Source organism: Neofelis nebulosa, chromosome 7 (assembly GCF_028018385.1).
Source record: "Neofelis nebulosa isolate mNeoNeb1 chromosome 7, mNeoNeb1.pri, whole genome shotgun sequence".
Lineage (NCBI taxonomy): Eukaryota > Metazoa > Chordata > Mammalia > Carnivora > Felidae > Neofelis > Neofelis nebulosa.
In genome coordinates this window covers 108514198-108536186 of record NC_080788.1, presented here as the reverse complement: position 1 = coordinate 108536186, position 21989 = coordinate 108514198, and the positions used below count along the sequence as shown (strand labels likewise).

The 21989-nt window shown below is 37.2% G+C and overlaps 1 protein-coding gene across 1 annotated transcript in view; it reads right to left on the bottom strand.

Annotated features, from left to right (window-relative positions):
• The window catches only part of MNAT1 (MNAT1 component of CDK activating kinase), a 224198-nt gene that overhangs the window by 151252 nt on the left and 50957 nt on the right, over positions 1-21989 (bottom strand). Inside the window, exons 2-3 of the mRNA XM_058739246.1 lie at positions 4913-5065; positions 3158-3231 (exon numbers count right to left, since the gene is read on the bottom strand). Of these exons, the coding sequence (XP_058595229.1) occupies positions 3158-3231; positions 4913-5065 (227 nt within the window). The remainder of the gene's footprint in view (positions 1-3157; positions 3232-4912; positions 5066-21989) is intronic.

Below are 21989 nucleotides of genomic sequence, written 5' to 3'. Positions count from 1 at the left end.
GTTATTTATATATTCAAAGTAATTCATCTCATAAAAAAAAATATCTTGGGTGCCTGGGTGTCAGCACAGGGATTCTCTGTCTTCCTCTCTCTCTGCCCCTCCCCCGTGTGTGCGTGCCCGTGCGCACTCTCTCTCTCTCTCTCAAAATAAATAAGCTTAAATGTGTGTGTGTGGGTGTGTGTGTGTGGGTGTGTGTATGTATGAAATAATGGCTCAATCAGAACCTTATTCTAGAATCAAGATCCCTGCCCGCTTTCCCCACCTTCTTTGTCCATCAGTTTCTTTAGATTATCTTACCTGCCTGCTTGGACTTGTGACCATGTATTCAACTAGCTCTGTGACATTTATAATCTCCTTTCTCTTTATTGCCTGACCAGACTGTTGACTAATGACATTGCCTTCAGAATAAACATGAGCTGGATTTCTTCCTGCTTACTACCCAACTTCCTGTCCTGTACTTAATATCTACATACAGCCAGATTTTTACATTTTCCCAGTTCTTGCAGATTTGGGGAGTGTATCTTCTCCATATATATCCTAACTTTTCTACTTTGCCTTGGCACTTCCAATTCCACCCCCTTTTCAACTAAAATCCAAGCCACTGATGATTGCTAACATTATACACAAAGTGCAATGAATACAATTAAATAAAAAAAGCAATGGCTCCAAGGCATTAAAAGATCTAAGAAAAAGCTTAAGTTATATTCTGTACATGCTATTTGCTATGACCTAACAAGTGAACTTAGATATTTTAGAAAAGTTTTAATTACAGTTGAAATAAAAAGATTCTCTGGGTTTTTCTTAGTTAATAAAGAAATTAAAGGCATTAGAATACTACATTACTCAAGAGTTTAAGTTTTCTAAAAATTTTCCCCATATATAAACCTTCTAAGGAATGATCAGTTTGTTATATTTACATTTTAAATATGAAATAACAGAAGTATAGTGAGAAGAGAAGAATAAAAAAGATGATTTAATTCCCTACGTCTCATTCTTATCTTCACAGTCTATAATTTTGGTAATATTTCCAAAACTATATTGAGTAATAATAATTATGGCAGCTTTAAAAAAAACACATAACTTTTTTTTAATTGAAGTATAACAACTTCCAGGCTCTTTAACATCTATGAAATCTTATTTAAGAAAGAAAAAATAATCCTTTCTTTTGATGAAAGCATCCTTTTGACTAATCACAAAAGAAAAGGCCCCAAGATTACTCTATCCTCTGATTCAAGCATAACATGAAAAACAGAATGCCACTTCAACAGTCAACTGCTTCCGACTATTTTCAAAATACTGTATGCACAGAGACATAAATGATAAACAACATATGGCTTTAGTCACCATAGACACAGTTACTAGAAATACTATTTTTTAAAAATCTGTATATTCGTTACTTGTGTTGACTCTAATGCCCCATCAACATACAGATATACAGAGATACAGTCTTTTTTCCCCAGATACAAAGTGATACGACTTTTCCTAAAACAAAATGTTTATTACTTAAGTATGTCCTTTACTTAAGCATGCCTTCTATTTAACAAACATGATTCAAGTACAACTGAAAGTAAATAGGTAAAAAATGTCAGCTATCACAACAAAACTTGTTAGAGATTTTTCTGTGAGATGTTGTCTTAGGCATATAAAAGATAAAAGTACACAGGGTAGCAACCAAAAGTACAAGCATCAAAAACATACCACTTTCCTCAGACTTCAAGATGTATTACAAAGCTGTAATCATCAAGACAGTATGGTATTGGCACAAAAACAGACACTCAGATCAGTGGAACAGAATAGAGAACCCAGAAATGGACTCACAAACATATGGCCAACCAATCTTTGAAAAAGCAGGAAAGACTATCCAATGGAATAAAGGCAGTCTCTTCGGCAAGTGGTGCTGGGAAAACTTGACAGCGACATGCCAAAAAATGAACCTGGACAACTTTCTTACACCATACACAAAAATAAACTCAAAATGAATGAAAGACCTCAATGTGACAGGAAGCCATCAAAATCCTTGAGGAGAAAGCAGGTAAAAACCTCTTTGACCTCAGCCGCAGCAACTTCTTACTCAACATGGCTCCGGAGGCAAGGGAAACAAAAGCCAAAATGAACTATCGGGACCTCATCAAAATAAAAAGCTTCTGCAAAGCAAAGGCAACAATCAGCAAAACTAAAAGACAACAGACAGAATGGGAGAAGACATTTGCAAACGACATATCAGATAAAGGGTTAGGACCCAAAATCTATAAAGAACTTATAAAACTCAACACCCAAAAAACAAATAATCCAGTGAAGAAATGGGCAAAAGACATGAATAGACACTTCTCCAAAGAAGACACCCAAATGGCCAACCAACACATGAAAAAATGCTCAACGTCACTCATCATCAGGGAAATACAAATCAAAACCACAATGAGATACCACCTCACACCTGTCAGAATGACTAACATTAACAACTCAGGCAACAAAAGATGTTGGCAAGGGTGCGGAAAAGAGGATCTCTTATGCACTGCTGGTGGGAATGCAAACTGGTGCAGCCACTCTGGAAAACAGTATGGAGGTTCCTCAAAAAATGAAAAATAGATCTACCCTACGACCTAGCAATTGCACTACTAGGTATTTATCTAACGGATACAGGTGTTCTATTTCAAAGGGGCACATGCACCCCAATGTTCACAGCAGCACTATCAACAATAGCCAAAGCACGGAAAGAGCCCAAATGTCCATCGATGGATGAATGGATAAAGTAGATGTGGCATATATATATACAATGGAGTATTACTCAGCAATCAAAAAGAATGAAACTTGCCATTTGCAACTATGTGGATGGAACTAGAGGGTATTATGCTAAGCGAAATTAGTCAGAGAAAGACAAATTCATATGACTTCACTCATAGGAGGACTTTAAGTTACAAAACAGATGAACATTAGGGAAGGGAAGCAAAAGTAATATAAAAACAGGAAGAGGGACAAAATATAAAAGACTCTGAAATATAGAGAACAAACAGAGTTGGGGGGGAATGAGCTAAATGGGTAAGGGGCTTAAGGAATCTACTCCTGAAATCACTGTTGCACCATGTACTAACTAACTTGGATGTAAATTAGAAAAAATTAATAAATTACAGAAAGTAAAAAAAAAAAAAAAAAAACATACCAATTTCTTCCACTTCTTCCAGAAAATCATTATATTCTCTTAGACTAGGAAAGTCTTCTTCTCTTTTATTGTATCTTTAAGAAAAAAAAAAAAAAATCAACACATTACATATCTCTTGTTTTCAATATTATCTAATCAGTTTGTTTCTTCTTACCTATTTTATTCATGATACATAGAAAAGGATTGCTTACTAAATAAAACACTGTTTTCTTGACACCGTGTTTGTAATTAGACCAAAAACGTCATTCTTAAATTCTTATGACTACAAAGACAGACTAGAATCAAAAGAGAAAGATAAAATATGTTAAATCCCTCTAAAACTTATGGAAAATAAAGAAAAAGAAATTAGGAACCTTATTTACTTGTTATAAATTGATTTGCTAACTTTCAGAAAGCTAAAGATTAATTCAAAAGACACCTTCTTATTTTTCATGACAACTATAATCTAAAGAATACTAGATCATAAAATTCTGTAAATATTGTAATGTACCTGTAAAGAATTAGAAAAACTATAAGGGATCAATAAAAAATAAGAATCTAAAAGAGACTATCTCTCAGAGGTAATGCAAATACAAATACAAATAATGGGGGCATTAAGGAAGTAACACAGATTAAATACCTAGAAAGATGCTGCTAAAACACTGGTGACCTAGGTTTTAACATACACCACCAAAAATATCATATATATATTAAACATATATATTAAATATATTAAATATAATATATTATAAATATATTTGTTTAAATACATATATTTAAATATATTTAAGTAAATATGTTTAAATATGATATTTAAATATGTATTTAAATATTATATGTAGATAAATTAAATATATTATATTTATATATTCTTTAAACTTCAAAAATAATCAGGTGACTTTTAATAAAAGGACAGATAAAATAAAACCCAAAACTATTCACAAAGAGTAAAAACTAAATTATAAATGAAAAAAATATTTAAAATACATATGTCCATACATAAAGATAGATATTAAAACAAATTACAACACATTATATAACAGCCTTCAAATCTCTATTTATTTATTTTTAATTTTTTTTAATGCTTATTTGAGAGAGACAGAATGCAAGTGGGTTAGAGGCAGAGAGAGAGGGAGACACAGAATCCAAAGCAGGCTCCAGGCTCCAAGCCGCCAGCACAGAGCCCGATGTGAGGCTCGAACTCACAGAGCTGTGAGATCATGACCTGAGCCAAAGTCAGACGCTCAACCAACTGGCCACCCAGGCGCCCCCTTCAAATCTCAATTTAAACATGGTATCAGTGACCTACACCAATACTGTCACTAACTTCATAGTATTTTTCTCAATTCATAGTCACATAGTTGTTTAGTTTGCCTGTCTTATTATCTACCTCCATGCTATCCTATACTACTATATTGTAAGCCTTATGAGGGCAAGGTTCATAGCTATTTCACTCATTTCCACCTAGTACCTAAAATGCATAACACAGTGCTTGCACACAGTAGGTACTCAATATATGTTAACTAAATTAAAAAATATATAGTAAATATATAAACTGTAAGCCATCAATCCAGAGGATCTACACTTCTCTAACAAAGGCTAGATAAATATGACTGAGTTCTCTAAGAATTTAATCAATTTCTGTTGAACAAATGCATAGATGAACTTATACTTATTCACTTGCCAAACTGTCCATATTTCCATCAATAAATAATTATATCAATTGCTGAAATAATTGTTAAAGTCCTCTTTGTATATCCAAACAATAATATTTACATTTTTAGCACTTTTTTCCGAATCTCAACCTCCTTGTCCACAGTAGGATCTTCAAAGAGTTGTACCCTAAAGTTGCTCTTTCTAAGTGGAGTGCCACATTCAGGACAGTTTCCAGCTCCTCTCATAAATAGTAAATCCACACAACTTTCACACCTGAAAGAGAAAATACAAGATAACCTTTAAGTCAGTACTCAAATCCACAACAATATTATATAGTTTGTTTTTTGTTGTTTGCTCTGGTGGTTTTTTGGTTGAGTGTGTTTCTTCCCCCTGGGGGATGGAGGGGTGGGGTGGGGGGGGTAGTCAGAGATGGGAAAATTAATCATTGCTACTTAAAGCTCTCACAAAAAAATCTTTTAGAAAATATTTATTTTCATTTAGAGCTTACTTTTCTGACATAGGTATCCTAAAGGGTATCAGTTTCACTTTATACATTAAACAAATTTACAAATTAAAACAAATGGAGTTGAGGGGCGCCTAGGTGGCTCAGTCGGTTAAGCGTCCGACTTGAGCTCAGGTCATGATCTCAAGGTTTGTGAGTTCGAGCCCGGCGTTGGGCTCTGTGCTGACAGCTCGGAGCCTGGAGCCTGCTTTGGATTTTGTGTCTCCCTCTCTCTCTGCCCCTCCCCCACTTGTGCTTGCTGTCATGCTCTCATGCTCACTCTCTCAAAAATAAATAAAATGTAAAAAAAAAAAACAAAAACATTTTAAAAAATGGAGTTGGGGGCTAGGCAGATTCAGAGGTAGCAGATAGGAAAAAGTCAAAAAGGGGTGTAAAAGAGCGGTCTGTGGTCACCTCCATTCCAGTGCCACTCCTAGACCTAGGCAAGAAAAGCCTAGGTCAGAAGCCTAGGCTCTGCATACCACAATCACTAAAACAAAGACTTTTTTTTCCTTTAGCCTTGTAAGGAAGGTTTTTTTGAAAGTTCAGGAAGCAAGTGAGCAAGTGGGAATTACAAGGGAGAGGTGCTAGCTGAAAGAGGTCTCCCCCACCCCGGCCCTGCCCCAGGCCAAAGGATAAGGTGACTGTGCCACAGTATGCACGGAGAAAGGAAAAAACACAACTTCTGCCCTGAGAAATCACAGAAGGAATGTTTCCTCCTAAAAACTTTAATCAGTTAAGGTTGGCTGCCCCAAATCCACGAAGAAGGACTGCCTAGTTAAGCCACGTGTCCCAGATACCTGCATTCCCTGCTCTCTTCTAGGGTAGTGCAATCTGGGGAAGAGCTGAGAATTTCCTGAAAGTCTTGAGTTACAAAAACAAGGACTTAAAGAGGTTAACCTCTCTGTACTGGATTACTAGGGAGTTGACAGGATCAGTTCACATACTGTTTTTGATGGGTCCAGGCACCACTCAACCATCCCTGCTCTGCCCCAAGTCATCCATGCTACTAATCAGACTAGCAAGTAGAAAGGCTGGCTAGGAGAAGAGAGCAACAGTTCCTTTAGCCTCTGGGTCTTGAGGATGCCAGCCCTTGAGAAGTGGGCAGCATGGATGTGTAGCTTGATCCTTAACTTATAAATATTTAAACATTTTGATATTCATTTCTCTAGTTGTAATGTTGCCAAACTCCACATAGGTTAGGACAACACCAGCCCTAATCACTCCTTTCTTAGCATTATCTGAAATTATTTATGTGTTGATTTTCTGTAACCCCTACTAGGATATAATATACATTTCATGACAGCAGGAATCTGGACTATTGTTCTCTATCCCCAGTGCCTGACAAGTACTAAGTACTCAATAAACTACACATAATTAAAAAAATGAATATAAGAGGGGAAATCAGAAATTCTAGTGAAAAAGGTAAATGTTTATTTCTTCCAGGTATGTGGCTGACTTGTAGAGAAAGCTAAATGAGAAGAATTACACAGGGTAGTAAGAATTTTTAAGGTTGGTTACTAGTAAAATACTAGCATTGACTTTGTGTATTTCTTCTATCGTAACGGTGCCATCAAATATTAGAGGGAAAAAAAATCCTGAAAGAACAAAGATCACAACTGTCATTATCTAGATCAACAAATCCCCAGAAAATTCACTTTGGGATTCAGAAGATTGGGAGTGGTGCATTTCCCCTAATGTTTGTGGTTAAAGAAAATTAAATCCAACTGCATAAGATGAAAATGAGCACACTTTAAAAATATATTGACTAAAGATATTGATAAGCAAGGAGCCATCTAAAACACTCAAAACTATCAACACACAAATAATATTCTATATTTCAAGGTCTTATAGAGTAGATTCAGTTGATAATTCACTTAACAAGCAATACAGAAAACTTTAATATTTCTAAAAGTCATACTGCATATTAGTTACATTATTTGTTTCATGATCAATTTTCCATCTCTATTTTTTAAAAAATACACCTTAAAGGGTGCCTGGTGGCTCAGCTGGTTAAGTGTCTAACTCTTGGTTTCACGTCAGGTCATGATCTTGGTTGGGTGAGGTGAAGGGTGAGGTGAGGGGTGAGGAGTCTGCCTGAGATTCTCTTTCTCCCTCTCCCTCTGCCCCTCCCCTGCTCACGCATACTCTCACTTAAAAAAAAAAAATTAAAAATCTGCCTTAAATCATAAGGATTTCTACAGTATTTAAGAATTTTTAAAATAATTTATTTTCCTATAAGTCTTCCCCTCCCAATTTTAACTGCTGAAAACACAAATAACTCTCTTTTTAAAGCTCAAAGATAGAAGCATACAGAGAAAAAAACTGAAAACTCTACCTCATTCTGTTCTATATCACACTTCCCACAGATAACATAACTACTTTAGGTGTAGAGTTTATGTGACCAATTTTTTTCTATACTTATAAAATACATATTTACAAAGTTTTTATATGAAACCAGTCATATATATTAAAAAAGAAAAAAAAAACAGAAGAAAAAGTTGGTAATTGCTAGTTCACTTCATCTGGCAACAGAACAACCAAAGCAGCAGTATATAATCAAGCTTTGGCCTCCAAGAGTGCAAGAAAGTTTTTCATACAAAATTTCCTATTTTTCAGAGCACAGGAAAATTTGCTGGAAAAGCTCAAATCCCCAGTCATTACCCATTCCCAAAGATAGCGTTATGATTTTCTCTTGTTTTTGAAAACCAGAATGGTGCCCACCTTCTTTTCTCTCTAAACAACTTATTTATTTATTTGTTTTTAATGTTTATTTATTTTTGAGAGAGAGAGTGAGTGAGCAGGGAGGGGCAGAGAGAGAGGGAGACAGAGGATCAGAACCAGGCTTTGTGCCGACAGCAGACAGCCCAATGCTGGGCTGGAACTCAAAAACATCGAGATCATGACCTGAGCTGAAGTCATATGCTCAACTGACTAAGCTACCCAGGTGCCCCTAAACAACTTATTTTTAGATTTTATTTTCTTATATCAATAGTTAGCTGCTTATATTCCTTTGTCAAGATTTTTTATCTGACTTATTTCCTTTAATTTTTCAAGAGGAATTATATTCCATGTAGAATTTCAGTAATTATTAAAATAGATTAACTAAGGGACACATGGGTGGCTCAGCTGGTTGAATGACCAACTCTTGATTTCAGCTCAGGTCATGATCCCAGAGTCATGGGATCAAGCCCCACATCAGGCTCTACATGGAACCTGCCTGGGATTCTATCTCTCTCTCCTTCTGTCCCTCTCCCCCACTCGCATGCTCACTCGCTCTCTCTCTCTCTCTCTCTCTCTCTCTCAAATAAAAAAAAAAATTTGGGGGGGGGCGCCTGGGTGGCTCAGTCGGTTAAGCATCCGACTTCGGCTCAGGTCATGATCTCGCAGTCTGTGGGTTCGAGCCCCGCATCGGGCTCTGTGCTGACAGCTCAGGGCCTGGAGCCTGTTTCAGATGCTGTGTCTCCCTCTTTCTCTGACCCTCCCCTGTTCATGCTCTCTCTGTCTCAAAAATAAATAAATGTTAAAAAAAATTTTTTTTTTAATTTTTTTTTCTTTTAAATAGAATTAACTGACTTAGAAAAAGGTAAATAATCACAAATTTTGTATTTAAGGCTTTCTTGAAAGTAATCTAGTTTTATCAGGACTTTCCATCCTTCTTTAGCTCACTGACTTCCTGAAACAACTCCAAACAGAAGTCTATGGTCTTGAAAGATAAACAAGTGATAACTTCTGTTAAAGAAAAATTTTATCCCTATAATAAATTATTCCTTAAACCCATGTGTACTGAACTCTATAGGGTAGGAGCTAGATATTAAGGGAATTTTTTCTCTCAAAATATGCTGCCTAACTTTTCTAGAATGTGTAAATAACTTTTCTGTAACCTAAAGGTTACATTGTTATGTATCATCTTATACCTAAAAGGGAATTCATAATCTTATCTATTCCAAAGCTTGAGGGAAAAAACTATTGCAACAAAGTGTTTTGGGAGTCAAATAAAGAATTCATTCATAAAAATAGAAGGGATGGCCTGGGAGAGCACATGTTAAAACATTATAAACTTCTCCCTACAGACTCTGGGGAATACAGCTTATTCTCAAAATTAAAAAGAAAAATTATGTTCATCCATTTTTTCACTGTTTTAGAATTCAAAATAACCATTCAATCTTCTGTTGGCTATTACCATTTAGCACAGCAATTTATAACTAACAAGCTATACCATTTAGCACAGCAATTTATAACTAACAAGCAAATAATATAAGGCACAAATTCAAATAGGACATTTAAGCCCATTTTGAGCCAGAAAAATTAGCTATACACAGAGGATAAGGAAAAAGCTAGTAATTTAGTAAGCTGTGACAAGAAAACACGAGCCCCTCCCCCCACCAAAATGGGTTTTTGTGCCCCCCTTACAAACAGCAAGGATCATGGAATACATTTAATTTCCCTTTTTGCCCTCCTGCCAGTAAACTCCTAAGCCAAATTTAAATGCTCTGTTGAAAAACACTGTATATGTTTTCTAGAAAAAGGTTGGAAAAGAATGAAGGAAGTCAAAGATAATATGCATTAGGCATCTTATGATGTACATATGACTGTCCTTACTATACAGATGAGGTCACTGAGCACGGGGGAGTCAAATAGCTGGCTTAAAATCATGTAACTAGCAAGAATTAACCTTGGTCTGCTTCACATTCCACATTTTCTCTTTCACTCTTACTCTTAACAATGATGTAACAATCCCCAGTGTCTACCTTTAGCCCAAACATACCTTCTCAGTTCCTATTAGACACCGCCTATTGCACACTTCCTATCTGACATCCCACAGCTACATTTTTTTACTTAGAAAAATAAAATTCCCTGAAACTCAATATACCCAAAACCAATATCCTTCATTCTACGAGGGATACAAAGAGAGTAACACCAACTTGTACATAAAGGCTTATAATATAGTGGTCAAAATAGAAAAGAAGAAACAAAACTGTAATAAAGGTATACTCTGAATACTACTACCATAAGCTCTCGGCCAATAAGCAACAGGTGAACAAATTACACTCTACACTCTTGACCACTCTTAACACATCACACTCCAAATGCTCCAAGCCAATGACAATTCCAAAAGTACTATCCTGAGTCTAGTATTTCCTGAAATACATGGACTCTACTTATTGCCACTGATGAACAGTTTTGAACTAGAATAGCCAAAAAGTTTGTGGAGATGATAGTATTGATGTTGAGATCCAAGTTTTGCAGAGGCTCAATGCCCCTTCAAACATATGGTTGAAGAAACAGAGTGAAGGTCAATTAGAAATTGAAAGAAAAATCCTCCAGCTAACTTTATGAAGGGCTTCAGAAATAATCTTGCACACTGGGAGACGTAACAAACAATTATATGAATGGTAAAGAAACAACATGGCCACCAGGGGCATTCAGAGCCTTGGAGAATTTAAAGAAAACAAACTGCCAAGATACCAAGCCAAGAATGCATCTCCATCAGGACCATTTCTGTAAATCTACCTTGGGAAAGCTAAGGGCAGATTCAATTAGTTCTACGATGCCCAGAAATGTAGGTCCTACATTAAGTAAAACATCACCTTCACTTTCTCAACGACTCAAAGGAACTAAATATATATTTACCTAAGTAGGCCAAAGAATATTTACATTATTTGAAAAAGTATCAATAGGTTCCTCCATTTTCCAACTATGTATCTATGGAAGCCACATCATCTCCATATACTTCATTGGAAATTACATGTGACAATGTAGATTCGTTACAGAAGCAAATATCACAATCTGTCTTCTCTTAACCCAAACAAAGGGATTTGCAAAAATGTAAAGCAATGGTGGGGCACTTGGGTGGCTCAGTCAGTTGAGCATCAGACTCTCGATTTCAGCTTGGGTCATGATCCCAGGGTCATAGGATTAAGCCCCACATCAGGCTGAGCATGAAGCCCACTTGGGATTCTCTCTCTCTCTTCCTGGCCCCTCCACTGCATGCACTCTCTCTCTCCCTCTCTCTCAAAAATAAAATAAAATAAAATAAAATAAAATAAAATAAAATAAAATAAAACAAAACATAAAGCAATACTACTCTAAAATTTTTGTTTTGGAAAATACATTTTATAAAATATATTATTTATATTTTTAATAAATGTTTTCAAATTTTCTCAATTTTAATGTCCAACATGGTAACTATTAACAGATAAAAATTCATAAATAAAAGCTCTTGGGGAGTCCTCAGTAATTTTTAAGACTATCAAAGGTACTGAGACCAAAATCAAAGTATCTGAGAACCAGGTTGTATGTGATCAATAAATGTTATTTACAAAGAAATACAATTTGAGGGGTGCCTGGGTGGCTCAGTTGGTTAAGAGTCTGACTTTGATTCAGGTCTCGCGGTTTGTGGGTTCAAGCCCCATATCAGGCTCTGTGCTGACAGCCTGTGTCTCTCTCCCTCTCTCTCTGCCCCTCCTCGGTTCACACTCTGACTCTCTCTCTCTCTCAAAAATAAACAAACATTAAAAAAAATTAAAAATAAAATAAATATAATTTGAATGTAAAAGGGGATGTGGAGAAAGAAATCATTTTGAAATACACCAATGCACCCTACCTTCTCAACAAGGTTTCTCAACAAGGTTTCTCAGATGAAACTAATTAACCAAAGCCTAACCAGCTTGGGTGTTATCAGAGCCTAACTAACCTGGGGGAGGGTAAATTACCAACTGTAGCTGATTCTAGCCATCCAGTCCATCTAAGTAGGGAGAAAAGAATAACTTTGAAACACTTATGAACTTCACAGTCCAAAGGCATAGGCTCACTAAAAGTCTGGGACCTAATCACAGAAATATAGAACACTTCCCTTTTCCCAATACCTCACCACAACATTACTAAAAGTCTACTTAGAACAGTTTCTTTTACACAGTACATCATGCTCAGCTATCAAGAAAAACTTACAAGCCACACCAAAAGGCAAAAGAACATAACTGGAAGACACAGAGCAAGCTCAGAACCAGACATGGCAAGGATGTTAGCATTATCTAATTAAGAATATAAAACAACCATAATTAAGACGCTAAGGTCCCTAACAAATAAAGGAGACAAAATGTAAGAACAGATGAGCGATATAAACAGATGGAAAGTCTAAGAAATAACCAAAAAGAAATGGTAGAGATTAAAAAAATAATAATAATGTAACAGAAATGAAGAATGTCTTTGATGGCCTTAATAGTAGACTAGATACAGCTGAGGAAACCATCTTTGAGCAAGAGAATATATCAGTACGATCCTCGAAAACTGAAAACCAAAGGGAAAAAGACTGAATGGAACAGAATACCCAAGGGCTGTAGAACTACAAAAAGTGTAAGATATGTGCAACTAGAATACCAGAAAGAGAGGAAAGACACAGAAGAAATAGGTGAAACCACAGTAACTGAAAATTTCCCCTAAATTAACATCAGACACTAAACCAAAGATCCAAAAAGCTCAAAGAACACCAAGGTGGACAAATTCCCCCCCAAAAGACCCACACCTAGGCATATCACTAGCAAATTACAGAAAATTAAAGATAAAGAAAAAATTATGAAAGAAGCCAGAGGGACGAAATAACATCTCACTTATAAAGGAATATAAGCATTACATTCAACTTCTCTCCCAAAAAGACATACAAGAGAAATATTTAACTGAAATATTTAAGGTGTTTACAGAAAAACACCTCCAACCTGCCAAACTACCCTTAAAAAGTGAAGAAAGAGGGGCGCCTGGGTGGCTTAGTCGGTTGAGCATCCAACTTCAGCTCAGGTCATGATCTCACGGTCCATGAGTTCGAGCCCCGCATTGGGCTCTGTGATGACCACTCAGAGTCTGGAGCCTGCTTCGGATTCTGTGTCTCCCTCTCTCTCTGACCCTCCCCGGTTCATGCTCTGTCTCTCTCTGTCTCAAAAATAAATAAACATCTAAAAAAAAAAAAAAAAAAGTGAAGAAAGAACAGGGCACCTGGGTGGCTCAGTCAGTTGAGCCTTGGACTTCAGCTCAGGTCATGATCTCACGGTTCGTGGGTTCCAGCCCCACATCGGGCTCTGTGCTGCCAGCTCAGAGCCTGAAGCCTGCCTCAGATTCTGTGTCTTCCACTCTCTCTGCCCCTCCCCTGCTAATGCTCTGTCTCTCCCTCTGTCTCAAAAATAAAAAAACATGAAAAAAAAATTAAAAAGAAAAAAAAGTGAAGAAAGAATACTTTATCAGACAAATATTAAAAAACATTTTTGCCAAAAGACCGGTCTTGTAGGAAGTGTTTAAACAAAGTTCTTTAGAGAAATAAAAATAATGAGTCAGAAACGCAGGTCTACATTAAGAAAGAACACTTGAGAAAAAAATAAGTGAAGATAAAATAATAACTTCATTTTTATTATTAATCTAACAAATAAGATGTAGTTCAAACTAATAACATATTTGATTATATAAATTTCTATATAGAGATGCATGTATATATGCCTACGTATGATTATATATAAGTGAAATGAATGACACTGATGATACAAGAAATAGGAGGGAGGAACTAGAATTATTTTGTTATTATAAGGCTCTCACACTACTGCGCAGTGGTATGGTATTTTTTGCCAGTGGATTTGGATTAGTTATAAATGTGTATTGCAAACTCTAGGGCAGCTACTACCAAAGTACAAAAAGAAGACTGATGTGCTAAAAAGAGAAAATGGAATCACATAAAGTGCCCATTTAAAACCACAACAGAGGCTGAGAAGATGGTGGAGTAAGAGGACCCTAAGCTCACCTCATCCGATGAATGTAACTAGATAACACTCACACCAGCATAAATAACCCAAAAAACAACCCAGACTGGCAGAACAAACTCCATAATTAAAGGTGGAAAAGAATGTAATTTTTATCTTTGTTCCTTCATAAGTGAGATGTTATTTACCCCTTCTGGCATCATTTTTTCTTTATCTTTAATTTTCTGTAATTTGCTAATGATTTGCCTAGGTGTGGGTTTTTTGGGGCATTTGTCCTCCTTGTTCTCTGAGCTTTTTGGATCTTTGGCCACATCAGATAGGATAGGAAGGACAGAGAAATGTTGGGGAGCAAAACTGACTGCTGACATCTAGGGGTTAGGGGGAAAGCTGCCCACAGAAAGAGGAGTGAGAAACAGACTATCACACCAAAGAGCCCGCACCAGGAACACAAATCCCCATAAAACTTAGCTTTGAAAACAAATTTCATGTGTTCTATTTTTTTGTTTTATTATTATTTTTTTTTTTTTTTAGTAATCTGTACACCCATAATTGGGGCTCGAACTCAAGACCCCTTGGTCAAGAGTTTGATGCTCTTCCAAATGAGTCAGCTAGGTGCCCCTCCTGGTCACCAACCAGAGGGACCTAAAACCAGAAATTTTAAAAATCAGCAAGCTCAGTTCTGGGAAAGCCCAAAGGGCATTACAAACTGAGTTCCCACCCTGAAAGAGACAACAATACAAACTGCCTGGGAAGATACAGTGTAGAATCAGCAGTTTGCAAAATGCCTGTGGCATACTGGAGTGAGAGCTATTTACTCATCTCAGAGGTATCCCGAGGGGTAGGGATCACAGGAAGACCCCTCCAGGAACAAACGAGCTGTCAGGCACCTTTTCCCACCTCTGCCCCTCAGCATTAACACACAACCACCAACAGGAACAAGCAGGCCAACACTCACTACCTAACTTGCTTACAAGCCCCACCCTGCCGTGCTTCAACAAATCAGCCCTCTCCAGTCATGCTTGCCTCAGTCCCTGTGCTATAGGTACCTCCCATCCCTCCACCAAGAAGATCTGTGCAAACCTTGCCAGCACCACATCTCCCAACAAACTCTGCGGGCCCTCTGTCCTGGCAGCCACAGCGGTGCACAATCTTGTTAAAATTGTCCACCCTGAGGAAGCAGTCGCAGGTCTCATCTCCCAGGCCAACATGCGCATCCTGTTAAAACTGTACACTCCACCCCAGCTAGGGACAAAACCCCAGCTAAAACAAGCAAAGCTTTACATCCTCTGCAGATCACTTCACTGAAGGATAAAGCAGCCAGGACACAACAGCAGGCACACAAAACACAAATAGGAGACACCCCTAAAGCACCAGGTTCTAGGAAACAAGACACAATGCACTACAGGGCACTACAAAACCTCTTCTTCATAAGGCTATTACTTTCAAGAGCAGAAAAATCTGACTTTCCTAACACAGAGAAATAGGCACAGAGAGGAACAAAATGAAGAGGCAGAGGAATATCTCCTAAATGTCACAAGTCCAGAGGTCCTGTGGCTCTGGACCACAGCCAAGAGATGCAAGCAAAATGGATATAAATAATATACCTCATAGAGTAATGAGAAAAGAATGGAGGACAACAGTAAGACCCTCAACAAAGAGATAAAAAAAAAAAAAATCAGAGATGAAGAACACAATAAATGAAATTAAAAATACATTAGATGAAATAAATGGCCAGCTAGAGGAAGTAGAGAAATGAATCAGAAACCTGGAAGACAGAGGAATGGAAAGTAATCAAGCTGAGCAGGTGACAGAAAAAAAATTATGCAAAATGAGAATAGACTTAAGGGAACTCAATGACTCCATCAAGCATAATAACATTCTCGTTATAGGGATCCTAGAAGGAGAAGAGAAAGTGGGCAGAAAACTTATTTGAAGAAATAATAGCTGAAAACTTCCATAATGTGGGAAAGGAGACATATATACAGATCCAGGAGGCAGAGATGCCCCAACAAAAATCAACCCAAGAAGGTCCACACCAAGACACACAGTGATTAAAATGGTTAAAAAAAAAAAAAAAAAAAAAAGGCAGGGTGCTGGGGCTGTGTAGGCACCTGGATGGCTCAGTCATTTGAGTTTCCTATTTTGGCCCAGGTCATGATCTCATGGTTTGTATAAGTTTGAGCCTCACATTGGACTCACTGCTGTTAGCACAGAGCCAGCTTTGGATCCTCTGTCCCCCTCTCTCTGCCCCTCCCCTGCTTGCACTCTTTCAAAAATAAACATTTAAAAAATAAAATAAAATGGTAAAAAAGAAAAAGTAGTGATAAAGAATTTGAGGGGCACCTGGGTGGTTCAGTCAGTTAAGCATCCAACTCTTGATCTCAGCTCAGGTCATGATCTCACAGTTGCACTGACAGTGCAGAGCCTGCTTGGGCCTCTCTCTCTCCTTCTCTCTCTCTGCTCCCCGCTCTCTCTCTCTCTCTCTGTCTCTCTCTCTCGATCTCAAAATAAATAAACTTTATCCAAGAAGAAGAAGAGGAGGAGGAGGGGGGCAGGGGGAAGAAGAGAAGAAAGAATTTAAAAAGCAGCAAGAGAAAAGAACACAGTTACAAACAAGGGAAACCCCAAAAGGCTATCAGTGGATTTTTCAGCAGAAATTTTGCAGGTCAGTAGGGAGTAGCAGGATATGCTCAAAGTGCTGAAAGAAAAAACTCTGGAGCCAAGAATACTCTATCCAGCAAGGCCATCATTAAGAATAGAAGGAGAGGGGGCGCCTGGGTGGCGCAGTCGGTTAAGCGTCCGACTTCACCCAGGTCACGATCTCGCGGTCCGTGAGTTCGAGCCCCGCGTCAGGCTCTGGGCTGATGGCTCAGAGCCTGGAGCCTGTTTCCGATTCTGTGTCTCCCTCTCTCTCTGCCCCTCCCCCGTTCATGCTCTGTCTCTCTCTGTCCCAAAAATAAATAAAAAAAAAAAAAAACATTAAAAAAAAAAAAAAAAAAAGAATAGAAGGAGAGAGAATTTCTCAAACAAAAGTTAAAGAAGTTCATGACCACTAAACCAGCCCTACAAGAAATGTTAAAGGGGATTGAGTAAAAAAAAAAAAAAAGACCACAAGTAAGAGTATGAAAAGTAGAAAACACAAAAACAGTAAACAAGTGTATCTGTAAAAATCAGTCAAGGGTTCACAAAATAAAAGGGTGTAAAATATGACACCATATACTTAAAATGTGGAGAGAAGAGGAAAAAGAATGGGCTAAAACTTAAGTGACCATCACCATCATATAGACTATTATATGCAGAAGATGTTATATATAAACCAAATGATAACCCCAGATCAAAAATCACTGATACACAAAAAATAAAAAAGAAAGGAATCAAAGTATATCACTAAAGAAAGTCAGCAAAACATTAGAGAGGCAAGAGAAGGAACAGAGAAAAACTACAAAAACCACCACAAAATAAGTAACAAATAGGCAATAAATACATATCTATTAATAATTACTTAGAATATAAATGGACTAAACACTCCAATTAAAAGACATAAGGTAACAGAATGGAATAAAAAAACAAAAAGACACAATCTATATGCTGCCTACAAGAGACCCTTTTCAGACCTAAAGACACATGCAGATTGAAAGTGAGGAGATGGAGGGGAGCCTGGGTGGCTCAGTCAGTTAAGCCTCAGACTTCGACTCAGGTCATGATCTCATGGTCTGTGAGTTTGAGCCCTGCACTGGGTTCTGTGCTGCCATCTCAGAACCTGGAGCCTGCTTTGGATTCTGTGTCTCCCTCTCTCTCTGCACTGCCCGTGCTCACACTCTGTCACTCTCTCTGTCTCAAAAATAAATATTTAAAAAAATTAAAAACAAAACAAAACAAAAGTGAGGGGATGGAGAAACATTTATCAGGCAAATGGATGTCAAAAGAAAGTTGAGGTAGCGATACTTACATCAGACAAGATACAGTTCATTTTTTTAAATTTATATATTTATTTTGACAAAGAGTGAGCACACACGCATGAACAGCAGGGGGGCAGAGAGAGAGGGAGAGAGAGAATCCCAAGCAGGCTCCATGCTCAGCAAGAAGCCCAATGCGGGACTTGATCTCACAATGGCAAGATCAGGACCTGAGCCAATACCAAGAGTCAGATGTTCAACCGACTGAGCCACCCAGGCCCCCCTAGACTCTTTAAAACAAAGACTATAACAAGAGACAAAGGAAGGACACTATACAATAATAAAGCAGACAATCCAACAAGAAGATATAACAATTATAAATATTTTATGCACCCAACATGCAAGCACCCAAAAACAAAAAACAATTAAAAACAAACATAAAGGAACTAATCAATAATAATGCAGTAATAGTATGGAACTTTAACACCCCACTTCCATCAATGGACAGGTCATCCACACAGAAAATCAACAAGTAAACAATGGCTTTGAATGACACCCTGGAACAGATGCATTTAACAAATATATTCATAACATTCCATCCTAAACAGCATAATACACATTCTTTTCAAACGCACAAAAAACATTCTTCAGAATAGATCACACAAAGGCCACAAAACAAGCCTCAACAAATTTTAAAAGACTGAAGGCATACAATGCATCTTTTCTCACCATAAATGCTATGAAACTAGAAATCAAGCACAAGAAAAAATCCAGAAAGTGCATAAATACATGGAGGTTAAACAGCATGCTACTAAACAATGAATGGGTCAACCAAGAAATCAAAGAAGAAATTAAATATTACATGTAGAGAAATAACAGTGAAAACATACTGGTCCAAAATCTCTGGAATGTAGCAAAAGAAGTCTAAGATGGAAGTTTATAGCAATATATGCCTAGTTTAAAAACCAAGAAGGGGCGCCTGGGTGGCTCAGTTGGTTAAGCGTCTGACTTCGGCTCAGGTCATGATCTCACTCACGATTTGTGGGTTCAAGCCCTGCGTCGGGCTCTGTGCTAACAGCTCAGAGCCTGGAGCCTGTTTCAGATTCTGTGTCTCTTTCTCTGACCCTCCCCTGTTCATGTTCTCTCTCTCTCTGTCTCAAAAATAAATAAATGTTAAAAATAAAAATAAAAAAATAAAATAAAAACCAAGAAAATCTCAAACAACCTAACCTTACACCTAAGGGAGCTAAAAAAAACAAAACCCCAAACCAGGAGAAGGAAGGAAATAATAAGAGCTATTGAAATAAATGATATAGAAACTAAAACAAAACAAAACACACACATAGATCAATGAAACTAGGAGCTGGTTCTTTGAAAAGACCAATGAGAAAGGAAGGAAGGAAGGAAGGAAGGAAGGAAGGAAGGAAGGAAGGAAGGAAGGAAGGAAGGAAGGAAGGAAGGAAGACAGGACTCAAATAAAATCACAAACAAAAGAGGAGAAAGAAAAACTGAACCACGGAAATACAAAAGATTATTATACCAACAAATTGTACAACCTAGAAGAAATAAACAAATTCCCAGAAGCTATATAAACTACCTATATAAACTACCAAAATTGAAGCAGGAAGAAATAGAAAATTTGAATAGACTGATTACCAAAAATGAAATTGAATCAGTAATCAAATAACTCCCAATAAACCAAAGTCCAAAACCAGATGGCTTCAAAGATGAATTCTACCAAACATTTAAAGAAGAGTTAATACCTCTTCTTTTCAAACTATTCCAAAAACTAGAAAACAAAGGAAAACTTCCAAGTTCTATGAGGCCAACATTACCCTGATACCAAAACCAAACAAAGAATGCCACAATAAAGGAAACCTACAGGCCTGTATCTTGGATGAACATCGCTGCAAAAATCCTAAACAGAATACTAGCAAAACCATATCCAACAATACATTAAAAAATAATAATAATTCAGCACAATCAAGTGGGCTTTATTTTCAGGATGCAAGGGTAGTTCAATATGTACAAATCAATGTGATATATCAATAACAGAGAAAGAATAAAAAGCATACAATCATTTCAATAGATGTAGGAAAAGCATTTGACAACATATAACATCTATTCATGTCATCTATTCATGACAAAAACCCTCAACATGGTGGGTGTAGAGGGAAGACACCTCAACATAATAAAGGCCTTATGAGGAAAAACCCAAAAGCAAAAAGCAAAAGCAAAAAGCATACTCAATTGGGAAAAACAGAGCTTTTCCCCTAAAGTCAAGAACAAGACAAAGATGTCCACTCTCACTACTTTTCATTCAACACAGTTCCATAAGTATGAGCCACAGCATACAACAAAAAGAAATAAAGGGCAACCAAACTGATAAGGAAGAAGTAAAATTTTCACTATTTGTAGATGATATGATACTATATATAGAAAACCCAAAAGACTCCACCAAAAAACTACTAAAGGTGATAAATGAATTAATTCAATAAAGTCACAGACTACTAACACAATGTACAGAAATGCACTGTTTCCATACATTAATAATGGAGCAGCAAAAAGAAAAATTAAGAGAACAATCCCACTTACAATTGCACCAAAAATAATACCTAGGAATAAGCTTAACCAGAAGTGAAAGATCTGTACTCTGAAAACTATGAAACACTGATGAAAGAAATTGAAGATGACACAGAGAAATGAAAAGATATTCCATGCTCATGGATTGAAAGAACAAATATTGTTAAGATGTCTACACTGTCCAAAGTAACCTACATATTTAATGCAATCCCTATCAAAATACCAACAGCATTTTTTCACAGAGCTAGAACAAACAATCCTAAAATCTGTATGGAACCACAAAAGACTTGAATAGCCAAAGCAACCCTGAAAAAGAAAAAAAAAGTCCCAGGGCACCTGGGTGGCTCTGGTGGTTCAGCATCCAACTCTTAATTTCAGCTCAGGTCATGATCTCATGGTTTGTGAGTGCAAGCCCCACGTCAGGATCTCTGCTAACAGTGTGGAGTCTGCTTGGGATTCTCTCTGCCTCTCTTGCTCTGTCCCTCCCCCTGCTCTATCTCTCAAAATAAATAAATATGAAAAAAAATTATTTTATTAATTTTTAATTTTTTTTTATTTTAATGTTTACTTTTGAGAGATACACAGTGCAAGTGGGGAGGAGCAGAGAGACAGGGAGACAGAGAATCCGAAGCAGGCTCCAGGCTCTGACTGTCAGCACAGAGCCCTATGTAGGGCTCAAACTCACGAACCATGAGATCATGACCTGAGCTGAAGTCAGAGACCCAACACACTGAGCCACCCAGGCACCCCTACATGAAAAAAATGTTTAAAAGAAAAAGATGAAGGCATCACAATTCCAGACTTTAAGTTATATTACAAAGCTTTAGGAATCAAAACAGTATGGTACTGGCACAAAAATAGATACACAGATCAAAGGAACAGAACATACAAGAACCCACAAGTATATGGCCAACTAATCTTCAACAAAGCAGGAAAAACTACCCAATGGGAAAAAAGAATGTCTCTTCTACAAATGGTGTTGGGAAAACTGCATAGCACCAAGCAAAAGAATGAAACCAAACCACCTTCTTACACCACACACAAACATAAATTCAAAATGGATTAAACACCTAAATGTGAGACCTGAAACCATACAAATCCTAGAAAAGAACACAGGCAGTAACTTCTTTGACAATAGCCATAGCAACTTCTTTCTGTGTATGTCTCCTGAGGCAAGGGAAACAAAAGCAATAATCAACTACTGAGACTACATCAAAATAAAAAGCTTCTGCACAGCAAAGGAAATAATCAACAAAACAAAAAGGCTACCTACAGAATGGGAGAAGATATTTGCAAATGACATATCTGATAAAGGATCAGTATCCAAAGTATATAAACAACTTATAAAAGTCAAACAGCAAAAAAAACCCAAATACTCCAATTAAAATCAGGCAGATGAGGGGCACCTGGCTGGCTTAGTAGGTAAAGCATGTGGTTCTTGATCTCAGGGTCATGAGCTCGAGCCCCATGTTGGG